Here is a 14226-nt window from a genome sequence, read left to right as displayed (position 1 = left end):
TTGAGACACTTTAGGCAGACAAAATATCTAGCGCCTAAACATGTTTTTGAGTGAGTGAGTGAGTGGGTGAGTGGGTGAGTGAGTGAGTGAGTGAGTGAGTGAGTGAGTGAGTGAGTGAGTGAGTGAGTGAGTGAGTGAGTGAGTGAGTGAGTGAGTGAGTGAGTGAGTGAGTGAGTGAGTGAGTGAGTGAGTGTGTCATGTACCAGATGTCCTATTTCCTGGACAATCATGAAACCATTTTTATGAAAAAGCCATATTCCTGACTGTCATTATTTTTTTTGGTCAATGTAGCCTTAGTTTTATCCTGTTAAAAACAACAAGTCAACACATTTAGATCATACATAAAAGAGTCTGGAAGTTATCATAAAGTACTGGTGATAAGTTTCACCAAAGATATTCCTCAAAACTTTCTAGCATTACTCTGTTGCAGATATGCTGTATTTAGTCATTCCTAATGCAAGAATCTAGCTAATATTTGCTAACAAATATCAGATTTTGCCAATATTAGATGCCATTTCTCTGATTTTATTACTTACTATCAGTGATGTATCTGATATGAAAAGACTCTCAGGGGAGAGCATTGATTTAGGCTGTACTCAGAGACATCAAACTGGAACTGATATCGTAAATCTAGATTCCTAACATGACCCCAGACCCCAGACTCATATATATTTCTTACACTGATGAAAATTCATAACCTTTAATGCTGCATCTATGTCGATGTCCACTTACTGGAGTTAACAATCTTTATGAAGCTGGAGTAAAATCCCTATAAACCTACTCACATTGCTGTTCAGCATCTGCACATAGGGAGGGGAAGAGTCTGGCCTTGTGCAGCTATGAGCAATAGTCCAGCAATATCATGGAGAGAAATGATCTTCACACATTTTACCATGTGAAGGATTAAACATAGGCCTTTGGTGTGATGAGTGACCACTTTCCAAGTGAGTGAGTAAGTGAGTCAGTCAGTGAGTCAGTGAGTGAGTGAGTGAGTGAATTTAGTTTTATGCCTTTTTTTTAGCAATATTCCAGCAATATCACAGCGGGAAACACCAGAAAAATGGGCTTCACACATTGTACCAATGTGGGAGTCAAATCCAGGTCTTCAGCATAACGAACGCTCTAACCACTATGCTACCCCACCGCCTCACCACTTTACAAGCAGGTAATGTCAGCATCCTGTATTTCAAGCAGAATGAACAGATACTGACCAAGTATTTCTACTGAGACTGACCTCTCTTACACGAATCTTGAAGTAGTTGTTCTGGTCAGTCTTGTACGCTGCCAGGTTTCCAAAAGAGTCTTTGGTTTCTATGGTGAGTGGATGGGAGGAGCCAGCAGTGCAGACAACGGTGGAGCTGTAGTTCATGAAGCCGGTCTGACCTGCGTCTATAGGACCTGCACGTAGAAACTGGGGTCAGTATACACAGGATACATGTTACAAGTTAGAGTATAGAGAGTGGTCATCTTCACCACTAACTTGTGTCTTGATAATTCTATGAGTTCATCCTGTGTACCAAACACATGATATCGATGACATAGCATTCTTTCCGCAATAGTAACACCAGAAATTGGTTTGAATGTACCCTGCAGGGAATCAAACCGTATGAAGTAACAACTTGTAGACAGGTCCTGCAAGATTTTAGAAAACAGAAAATAACCAAAACACATTTGGTTGTGCATTGTGGATGTTTAAGGAGACTCTGTGCTCCTTGGTATGCTGCAAATTTTCCAAAAGAAGTCAACACCAAATCTGTGTTAGCTTGAAACTGAAAGATGAATGAGTGTCTGTGTAAACTTGGGTAAACATTTGCTGTTTGTTTGTGACATTATTAAGAATCACGAGCAAACAAATGCTTTGTTGTTGGAGCAAGCTGAGAGATTTGGATCAAACTTGCTATGGTTGTCAAATAGTCCCCTTCCCAAAAAATGTTTTGAGTCTAACTGCTGATCCCTCACAACCGTGGCTTTAATGGTACAAACTAAACAAACATGCTCTTACAAATGTTCAAAGGTGACCAGAACATCTCATTTTCACATACAGTTTTGGACATCATAATTTCCAGTAATGGACAGCAAGTCACTGTCCCACCTACATTTCTCCAGGTACATTTGCATGATATTGGATCTGTTGATCCAAACATCATGCTTAGTTCATCAAGTAAAGAAAAAGGAGCAATTTCTTCATTTTCGATTTTTTGACACATAGAAACTACAGATACAGAATGTACTACACAAAAAAGTTTCAGAAGTCTCACCTGCTTCAAATATTTTCGTGAATGGACTGCCTTTGATATGTTTAGCACCAATCATAACAGATATCTTGTACTCTCCTGATTTGTGGACGGTGAATGAAACCTTTGCAAGGTTTGCATTGGTGGGTTCCACGCTGCCATAATCCATTGAGGTAGCAACCTTGACCCCTGCATGCATGATTTCCACCAAAATGCCATCTGCATTTGACACAGGATATGGCTTGCCATTCTTCTGGAAAAACTGTAACCAGAAACAATGTTATGATCCATCAAGATAAAGTGTGTGAGTGAGTCTAGTTTCACGCCAAACTCGGCAATATTTCAAGCGGTCTGTACATAACTGAGTCTGGACCAGACAATCCAGTGATCAACAGCAGGAGGACTGACCTGTGCAAATGGGAACCGATAACATGTGTCAACCAGGTCAGCAAGCCTGACCACCCGATCCCGTAAGTCGCCTCTTGCAACAAGCATAGTCGCCTTTTATGGCAAGCGTGTGTTCCTGAAGGCAGGGACCTTCACAGGTACTAAGATAAAGGCAGACGAAAGTCCCACTATTCTTAAATCCATAACAGTATATATTACGTCACAAATGCTCTTCCTTTGATGCATATACATATATGTGGTGTGGGAAATGACTAAAGACTTTACAACTATAAACATCAGTCAATGGATCAGACATGATCAAATACAACTATAAACATCAGTCAATGGATCAGACATGATCAAATACAACTATAAACATCAGTCAATGGATCAGACATGATCAAATGCAACTATAAACATCAGTCAATGGATCAGACATGATCAAATACAACTATAAACATCAGTCAATGGATCAGACATGATCAAATGCAACTATAAACATCAGTCAATGGATCAGACATGATCAAATGCAACTATAAACATCAGTCAATGGATCAGACATGATCAAATGCAACTATAAACATCAGTCAATGGATCAGACATGATCAAATCCAACCACAAACATCTGTCAATGGACCAGACATCATCAAATACAACTATAATTGACTTCCTTTCCCACATGGAGGCAATAACCCTGAACATGCCCTCAGCAAAGTACTCATAATTCATTTCCTGATATGCAAATCTGAAAGATATCTTAGCATACTTTTTCAGTTGTTTACTTGTTAAATATCCTTGTCAATAAATGAAACGTGGCATATGAAAAAACATGTTCATCACTTTGTTTGGTGCCTAAAATCGTAATATCAGTTTCTCTTTGTTCCCAGTATATAAACATTACTTGGCAACAAAAGAAACTCCACAGATGTTATCTGAAATGAAAAGTCATTGCTGAAAGCAACAAGTACAGGTAAGATGCGGACTTACTAAACAGTATGTTGAATCTCCAAGACTGTGGCTACTCTGGACAGCAAACTGAAAATCCTCAAACCTTAAATTGTGGCAATTAAGCAATTGCCATATACTAGGAGACTGCCATCACTTAAATTTCAGTTGTGAATGATGCTACTCTGATTACCACAGCAACACAGATGAGCCTGGACATAACTAAGACGACATACAAAATTTATTATGAATACTGATTGCATCTCTACTTGAGTGAGTTCATTTTTACACTGCTTTTATCAATTTATATCAATCTACTAATATTACAGCATGGGAGACCAGAAGCGGGCTTCACACATTGTACCCATGTAGGGAATCTAACCCGGGTCTTCAGCTGCCCTTGTCTCTGCTTGACATCAGTGTCATATATTATTTAGACCTTACACAAAAGCTGAAATCAACACATAAATTGTCCAAATACTTGTCCAGCATCCTCAGAAACCAAAATCAGTGCCTTCGATGTAAACACCCCATCATCCTCATTTGTCCTAAATCCCAGTGTGCGCAATCCCCAACCCTGCCACAAGCCTGTTTTGCACATCAATATCAGCCTAGTTTGTGTCGTACCTTGTAAATGCCAGTCAACCACCTGTAGTTAATCAACTGATTACATCTCCTGTCAATCTTCTATTGAGGTTGAATCCCTGACCTTTCACAACCAGACACTGAGTCATGGCCAAAGGTTTTTCAGGACTTGGTGATATTTCACTTGCAGCATCCAATTACTTTTAATAATGTTGGATGTTTGAGTTTTAATAGAAATGGTGACAGATTAACTAAAACCTTTATATTCATAGCTGTAGGTTTACAGCTGATTGAGGGTAAGTGAAATGGGGACTGATGTTGCATTCAGCAGGACTAGAAATATGTTCTCATTTCTACAAGTACGCAAAAAATGTCTGATGCCAAGCTTCCTTCAGTCTGAAGGAAAAAGGTGTAGTCTGAAAGGAAATGTCACAGGTCATTCCTGAATTTTACAAGTCTGCAACTACTGGTAGTTTACTCAGTTATACTTGAAAAAAACCCTGCTTTTTGTAATTCACACAGCAACCTGTATACACTCCAGGCAAAATGCACTATTTTCTACACCATGGAGAAAGTAAAAACATCAAATTATCAAACTTCAGCTTTCAAAGAAGGTAAATATGATGCTTCACTTAAGTTCTATGTTATAACTGTCGTAAACAATATGCTCTGTCATTGCCTCTCATATTAAAGTATAAAGGTAAGAATTTAAATAAAATGCAGAAAACAAATACAAGTTAACAGCCATATATAATAATTTTGAAGCATCAATAATCTCTGACACACTGACAGTAAAAACTGTGATGATATCTCTTTATGAGACTGTCGGTTGGCAAAATGCACATAGCTATGTATATAAACCGCAAAATCAGCAAAGGTCAAATACTCGACAAGCACTTATCAAAGGCTTTATAAATAAAAGTATATACTTTCCCCAAACTACCCTTCAAACAAGTGATTTTAGCTGTCGCCAGTTCAAAGCGCACTTCAAAAGCCAGCAGAGACAAGCTTGCATCAGTGAAGGAGGCACTAATCTATACAAATCTTATTCTGTTGTAGGTTCTTTAATAACGGTAACAGGAATTCAATACAATCACTCAAGGCTTATAGGAAGAGCACAAAATGATGTTCATTCAGTCTAGCATGTAGCGAACTTGTGTACTTCATGGCCTAGTTTCCCATCCAATTATGTCAGAAAATTAAAGCTTGCAACAAGAAACAGTATCTGAAAAGGGTGGTTTTATTGGACCAAATGGCACCAAGGTTAAGCATGATATTCTCCACTAGCACTTTGATGGATTCCCCAGGAAATTACTCTATCTATGAATAATTCAAGCGAAAAGATTTTGTTGAGGGTTTTGCTATCTCAAGAGTCTTGTTTTATGACCCCAGCTTTCAACAGTGGCATAAATGGCCCATTTGGTACAGTAAGCTCAATCAATATAGTTGTAACGATGGTGAAGTCATCATCACATGGCGGCCATCTTTGATTTGCGGCTACCTTAGCCAGACACAGAAAGTTTAACACAACTGGATCAGTTTATGTGTGTTAGGTATGTTACTGTTTAGCATCTGGGTATCTCGAAAAGATTTACTTGAAATATATTGATCAAATTCTTCCATGGAGATCAGCAATGGATAGTATATTGTGAGTCAGACAATCATTTCTGCCTGAAAGGATCTGGTGAGTAAGTGAGTCTGGTTTAACACCACTTATGCCAATATTTCAATCATTGCCTACCACCCTGATGTAGAGAAAACCTAATGCAAGTGAAAAAAGGTTTTACTTGTTTTGTGGATGATGCTAAAAAACCCCACACAAACCTTGTGCTGAAAAACTGAGAACCATAAATTAGGGAAAACTTGTCTTTAACCCATTTTCACAGGTTTCTGATGTGTCCAAGAGACATAATTGTAAGAGATATAAATGACATGGACCTGTTCCATAATCACACAGAGAAATTTCTGCTGAAAGAAGGTTCCACTGTACAATTCCAAATATATCAGGAACATGTCCTCATTATTCAGGACCTAACAGTGACAATTCCAGGTGTTTGCAAAAAAGGTGTATGCACATTAAATGAATCACCATGAACAAGTAGGGTTGGTCTAAGTTAACACTTATCATATACTGCCAGTGCATAAGTGATCCAGTGTTCCTACTACTGCTCTTGCCCCCTTGTAATACAAACCAGTAATAGTGATTTAAATCTATGATCATTTGTTAAACAACTTTTACCCTAAGCTGATAAAATTCTGACATTTAAATGTTCAGTTGGCAAGGAAAAATTAACTTCCATCGTTCCTAATACAGAAATAACTTTTGAAACTTTTACAATTGTTGATGCATGATAAATTGCTAAAGACAGAGATAAATCTTTAACACGACCAAAGACTGTTATTGATAAATCTATAAACATGACTCAATTCATGTCTGCTAAGACTACAGCAAAAAATATAATTAAAGAAAACTGTTTTTCCAAGAAAATCATTAAAAGCCTGAAATACAAGAATTCCATACAAATATGCATAGTTATTTCAAATAATAAAAACATATTTTCTGCAGTTTAAGGAGCAGAAAAACACACACAAAGAGCACATTTGTTAATTTCCTGTTTGACTGAAATATTAGAAAACAAGTTGAGAAAGTAATTGGCAAAACCTTTGTAGGTTTGAAGCTTATCACATTACTTTTGCAAAGAAAACCAGACATAAAATGAAACTGACATTTATCCAGTAAAACCAGATGAAACAATTTCTTTCTAAGCCTGTCCTACTTCACTGTTATTCTGGGAATAAATTACATTTGGATCCTAGAAAACCACAAACAAAAAGAGCACAAATCACATTTGGAAAATCATTATGATAAATACAGCTTTTATGCTTAAAATCAATATACATACTTGAAACAGATTAGTACTTGAAACTGATACCTTGATTTATGGAGAATTACATGGAATGAGTCTCATACATGCGATGTTTTCCTTCAAAACAGACATGTAGTCTGCTTTGATATACAAAATGCATTCATTAAGTCATCAAAGTGAATCATTTGCTGTTTTTAAGCCTGAGGATCCTGAGATGTCTTGTAGTATTTTAGCAGTCAGGAGCAGGTAATATTATTCAGAATCTAAGTGAGTGACTTTAGTTTTATGCCACAATCAGCAATATCCCAGCTATATGGTGGTGGTCTATAAATAATGAAGTCTAGACAAGACAATTCAGTGGTCAACAGTATGAGCATCAATCTATGCAACCGGGATACAATGACATGTGTCAGCCAGGTCAATGAGTCTGACCACCTGATCCCATTAGTCACTTCTCACAACAAACATCGCGGGGCGGGGGGAGAGGAGGAGAGAGAGAGAGAGAGGGGGGAAAGGGGGAGGAAAGAGAGAGAGAGAGGGAAGGGGGAGGAAAGAGAGAGGGGGGGAGGGGGGAGGGTGTGTGTGTGTGTTTCAAATCTCACCTGATTTTCACAGGCAATTCACAGTTTAACTTATTTGAATGATAAATGTTATGAATAATACTTCAACACATACTGTAGATCACCTGCATAGGTTAAAAATGTCAGCTGAGCCAAAACAACTTAAAATGTAACATATTGTGAAACACAAAACATGTTGAGAGCTCCACTACTAACTACATACATACCAAATTTTAACATATTTTGAACTGAAAAGTAATGGTACAAGAAGTCTTAGGTAACATTTCAAATTAAGGTCAAAGTTGGAATTACCTCAGAAACGGAAAATCTATACATGTTGGCCTATATATAAAAATGTTTATTTCATATTTTTCAATTAGAAATGTTCTTTACACATTCTACCAGTGAAGGGAACTGAACCTGAGGCTTTGGTGTGACAAGAAGGCACTTCAACCACAAGTCTAACCCACAGCCACAGCGAGCTAATAAAGATTATTGTGTATCAAAAGTGCATTGATTATAGAACTAAAAATAATTTTAACCTTAACAGGATCTCACAAAGTAAGGCTTCAACCATAGGGTGAAAGGCTTTACTGGGTTACTGTCACTACTGCCAGTACAACACATTGCACGTACAAATCATGTTATAAACTTGAGTGTGAACAGCAATTCCTAACCACAAGGATGATATTTAAACAAATCCTGCATGCTAAAGATCTTAAAAAGATTCAGAAAAGAGATAATGGATTTTACAAACTTTAAAGTCCTTGACAATGGAGCTAAAAATCTTTCCAAATTTTTGAAATCATCACTGTAGATAAAAGTCTAGTAAATCTCATGTTACAATTATCAACAGCATATAACCATAATATCTTAATACGGAAATAAGACTATATGCATTGCATGATCTTGTAACCAAAACTTACTGTTGTTATAAGTAATACAACATTAACTCAAATAATTCGGTGTTATAGTAGTTTCATCAAAAGAAGGTTACACATTTATCATTCATATTACATAATCTTTAACTTCTACAGAAAAAAAATCTGCTGAAAACGTATAATTCCAAACATTGCTAGTACAGATAAACATTTTCTGGCTCTGTCATGCAATGACCTTCCAATGACCTTGACCGGCTTTTGTGATGCACCCACCTGCCCAAGATTTTAGATTGTGCAAGTATGTGTAATAATAGTAAACAATGGACAATCATTGCTAATTCCAAATATACAGAGCTGTCGTAAAACTCACCTTATACTGTGAATTTATAAACATAAAAATCCAATATAAATGAGCTGAAATGAGGGTTAAAGCAAGCTTTCATCCATAAAGTTTAAGGAAAGTATTGCAGAGATTATTCCAGCAATAGTTTAACAATAAGTGTATAATGTCAACATGAGAAAATAAAGTGTCTTGATTATGTAATGATTTCATTGGTAAAAATGTATCAAGAGGCAACTAAAGAAAACTACACACATGGATTGCTTAAAAGAATAGAGATGGGAATAGGCGTTCATGGTTACAATTGTTTGTATAAACTTTAGAACTGAAGTTAAGTTGAAAACTGTTCCAGACCAAGTTGCTATGATGACATTTACAAGTGGAAATATATTATAGATCTTTCCAAGTGGCCATACTTCTGTGACCATTAAGTGTACTCTATAACCTATGGAATCAGATATGTAATCATGTACAACAGACTCAATAGTACTTCTTGGCATAAGATGTTTATCAATGTTTCATTTTCTGCTATGGCTTGTGAATTACCAGGTGGATCAGACAAAAAAGTGATTGATGATGCATGCTCTACATCAGTAGCCAATGACACATATGGGCAGCATTTTTATTTTCTGTGTTTCTCATCACCCTATCCTTCAAATTTTTACACCACTAAAACATACTGCCTCGGCACATAAAATTATTATCTTTTAATCAGTAATTGCCACAAATCCAAAGAATGTGAGAAAGAATTACAATGAATGAGAATCAAATACATTACTATGTATTGAGATGATTTTGTCTAGATTATGCTTTTTGGGGGGAAGTTGTTTTACCCCAAACAGCCCAAGTTCAGAATTTGGTGGATAGGTGAAACACATAAAAAACTGCTGCTCCAATAGGTCACATCAGTTTAAAAGTGTCTTACTAGATCAACTGCTCCGAGGCTGTGGGTAGATGAGGACCTATCCTGCATGGATTGGTTCCACAAAACCATGTCAGGACACTACATATCTGAATCACATTGAAGAACCCTAAATCCTTACAATCAGTAGATGCCCTTGGGAGATGATCCAACATACAGTAATAACTACAAAATGTCTTTCACCTACCCGTATATTGAATGCTACAGTCTTCCCCACTACCTGGGGTTCCTTCCATTCCCAGTGAACTGTGCAATACTGTGGTGCAGGGTAGCGTCCAGTGAAGAAGTCAAAGATGGCAACCTTCGGTGATGTGAGAGTCCTTTGTTGAAACCACGTGCGATTTGTTCCCAGGAGCATGACGGTTAGAGATACAGACGAGGTCAGGATTATCATACTCACTGAAACAGAGAAAGGATTCCCTGATTAAATATGAATGAGAGCATGTAGTGTAAGTCTTGTCAGTAAAAGCCACAGTGTTATCAATGCACCCTGCAGGTATGAGGCTCTGAAAACCAAAGTATCACGGTGTGATGTTACAGAGACGCAAGATGCTCACTGGTTCTTCCTTCATCACTATCTGGAACATGACCACCATTCTGGCTACCTGTAAAACGGGGGCTTTCACTGCAAATCCTCTTTAATGGGAGGTGTAATTACAGGTTTCATGATTATGGGAGCAAGTGAAAGAATGTTGATGAACAAAGAAGTCAGCAACACTCCAGCAACATCACAGCAGCCTGAGAGCAGACAAGTCTGTTCTGATGCCAAATCGGTATATGGAACATGCATATGAAGCTCTCTGAGGCCGTTGTTGAGGTATTGCTTAGCACTAGATATTTCACAGGGTTTAATGTGTTATTTGTAAGTGGTAACCTTTAACAGTTGCCATAAAATGTACTTTTCATCAACGCCAGGTATGGAAATGTTACCTATCATAAAGCATGATGTACTAAGACTCCTCAAAGTCAGCACAGGGTAGTCAGTTGTATGGACAACAATAGAGGATTATGTTATACCTAACAAGTCAATGGACGGTGAATAAAACATTGGGAACAGGAGATACGTCTGCCATATCTGAGGATGATGTAACCAGAACCATTACATGTATCATAATATATCAAGGATATGAATGAGTGAGTGAATTTATTTTGACGGCGCACTCAACAATATTCCAGCTATAAGGCAGAGGTTTGTAAATAATTGAGTCTGGAACAGACAATCCAGTGATCAACAGCATGAGCATCAGCCTGTGCTTTTGGGAGCTAATGACATGTGTTAAGTCAGCGAGACTGACCAACAGATCCCATTAGTCGCCTCTTAAAAGAAGAATAGTTGTCTTTTGTGGCAAGCATGGGTTGCTGAAGACCTATTTTACCCTGGATCTTCGAGGGCCATCAAGGTTATGAGGCTATGTAGAACCCATAACTCATGCAAGCGAGGGGACGTCTCAGAAACTCATGGTGAAGATCAACTATGGAGGAGATGACTAACGCTGGTTACTCCTGAAGCACAATTTGAACAACTCTCCCAGAACAGTCAGATGGTAGTTGATAGTCTGAGCGAAAAGGTAAGACCAAGAGCAAGAAGGCATAAGTCGAGTAAGTCATCATTGGGATATGTAACAAACGAATACCAAATATTAGTTTCTCATGTCTGCAAGCATCAGGAGTGATTTGTGCAGGCAGAATAAAATACAGACAAAAAATACTTAAAAAGCTCCTTCACTTATTTGAGTAGAATATGTCAACATTTATGATAACATAAATCACTAAAAAATGTCACATTGTATCCAAATGGGAATTGATATCAACACTTGCTGAACACTTGAGTAGAATGATTCTAACAAGGCCTTGATAAATGTTTTACTCTATTCCTTGTATAACCTGAATTCAACACAGTTTGGAGTGGATTTGGGCATTAAGCAGAAGCTTATTAATCTGAAGCCCTGATAACAGTTCTGACCTTATGAACTGACTTTTACACCTGGCACAGGAATCAAGCAGTCTGATTTGAATATTCCACAAACACATCTCCAATCTTTAATGCCCACAAAACTTACAATTTGGGATGTGAAAATGTTATGTTCAAAAGACTGACATTAACATCAATTTTTAACAAACTACACTATACTATAAATATCCAAAATATTTGATCTCTGCAAAGACTACCTGAAGAACCACAATTTTATGAACACTTTCGAATGTGAACACTGTCAATGGTAAGAAATAAACTGAATTTAATTTGTTTTATAATCAACAGCTTTTAATACATTGTCGGTTTAAATCTAAATGTATCACAGGTAGATGGCATGACTTCAGTAACGTTTGTTGTCAACTTACACTACTTACACTACATGTCTTTAACTTCTTTTGAGTAGTATGTATGTATATGTATGTATATGTATGTATGTGTGTGTGTGTTTTTATGTATGTATGTATGTATGTATGTATGTATGTATGTATGTATGTATGTATGTATGTCTGTATGTGTGTGTGTATGTGTGTGTTTATGTATGTATGTATGTATGTATGTATGTATGTATGTATGTATGTATGTATGTATGTATGTATGTATGTATATGTGTGTGTGTGTGTGTGTGTTTTTATGTATGTATGTATGTATGTATGTATGTATGTATGTATGTATGTATGTATGTATGTATGTATGTATGTATGTGTGTATGTACCGGTATGTGTGTGTGTGTGTGTGTGTTTTTATGTATGTATGTATGTATGTATGTATGTATGTATGTATGTATGTATGTATGTATGTATGTATGTATGTATGTATGTATGTATGTATGTATGTATGTATGTATGTATGTATGCATGTGTGTGTGTGTATGTATGTGTGTGTGTGTTTTTATGTATGTATGTATGTATGTATGTATGTATGTATGTATGTATGTATGTATGTATGTATGTATGTATGTATGTATGTGTGTGTGTGTATGTATGTGTGTGTGTTTTTATGTATGTATGTATGTATGTATGTATGTATGTATGTATGTATGTATGTATGTATGTATGTATGTATGTATGTGTGTGTGTGTATGTATGTGTGTGTGTTTTTATGTATGTATGTATGTATGTATGTATGTATGTATGTATGTATGTATGTATGTATGTATGTATGTATGTATGTATGTATGTATGTATGTATGTATGTATGTATACATGTTACATACCAATGCATGCTGAAGGGTATTTCCCCTGCTTGTAAGAAGGAAAGGGATTACACTTACACTGGCATTCCAGCCCATATACAACATAGAGTTAGTGTCCCAACATGCAATACAGGGAAATATCTTTGCACTTGACCTACATACTGGATTTGACAATATAGCACTGAATTGCCATAATAATTGACAATGACAGAAATGTGCAACAACAGACATTCAAGTTCATACGACTTAAAAGTCAGTTATATTTGATATTTTTCTAATAGTCTTCACAATGTGCAGTGTGACAGAGCCAAGTCAAAACATGTATGTACTAGAACATAGTAAATGTCTTTAAGTAGCACATTTTCTTTTTAGAATAGGAAAACTAAAACAATGAACGGTACAGTTAACGGATACCTTGTGTCACGTCATGGTAACCCTAAAGCACACCAATCTTACCCTAACCCTAAACCAAACCCTAAACCTTACTCTAACCCTAATGCAAATCCTGAACCTTACCATATCCCTAACCAAACGTAGACTTGTTTTCTTTCAAAGATGGCAGAAGGTATCCAGTTGTAATCTTGCCCAATGGACATGTAATCATAATAATAGCATTTTATACCTTAGTAATGACGCAAACTATATTCATGATATTATCATGGAATGATGATTTTATAAAATTTCACTATCAATTATTATCATAAGCAATGTATTAGGAAAATATAAATGAAAAAATTGTTTCACCATCATGTATAAAAGAGTAGATAAATACTCCAGTCTAAGGTAATAAATCCCATCTCACAGACACAGTATTTAAAAAGGTATAAGCTATCTCCACATCAAATGGATACAACTAAATTCTTTTATATACATTTGGATCTTTTGTGACATGCAGATTTGACACTATTTTAGATCCCTGTTTCTTTTGCAAATTCTTGAACTTTTTCAGCCACCTATCACCTATAGTCTGTTTGTCTAACAATAATAGTGATGAATCACCATCATACTCACCATAAGCTGGTCCTGCAAGAGCACTACTGTTACTTTACCCTCACAAAACCTCACATGGAAAATGGAAACAAAATGATGATAGTTTTTATGCAACTATTTAATTCGGGAGACAAACATTATGAAACTTTTTCCCAGAGCTGGTCTAATGTTTTCATTACATTCTGCATTGGACTGAGTGTTTGAACATGAAATGGTCTGGATTTAGATTGTCATTAATCGGTATCAATTTAACTCAAACTGTTGAACTGAAATTTATGCATTTAACCTAAAAGGCACACATATGAGATACATAAAGTATATATACAGGTAAAATATAATTCATAGAAA

The 14226-nt window shown here is 36.5% G+C and overlaps 1 protein-coding gene across 1 annotated transcript in view; it reads right to left on the bottom strand.

Moving 5' to 3' along the window:
• LOC137295073 (apoptosis-resistant E3 ubiquitin protein ligase 1-like) overlaps positions 1 to 14226 on the bottom strand; it is a 108243-nt gene that overhangs the window by 13971 nt on the left and 80046 nt on the right. The window contains exons 4-6 of the mRNA XM_067826352.1: positions 9909 to 10120; positions 2259 to 2496; positions 1235 to 1398 (exon numbers count right to left, since the gene is read on the bottom strand). Coding sequence (XP_067682453.1) covers positions 1235 to 1398; positions 2259 to 2496; positions 9909 to 10120 — 614 coding nt within the window. The remainder of the gene's footprint in view (positions 1 to 1234; positions 1399 to 2258; positions 2497 to 9908; positions 10121 to 14226) is intronic.

This window comes from Haliotis asinina, chromosome 8, assembly GCF_037392515.1.
Source record: "Haliotis asinina isolate JCU_RB_2024 chromosome 8, JCU_Hal_asi_v2, whole genome shotgun sequence".
Classification (NCBI taxonomy): domain Eukaryota; kingdom Metazoa; phylum Mollusca; class Gastropoda; order Lepetellida; family Haliotidae; genus Haliotis; species Haliotis asinina.
This window is presented reverse-complemented; position numbering and strand designations above follow the sequence as displayed.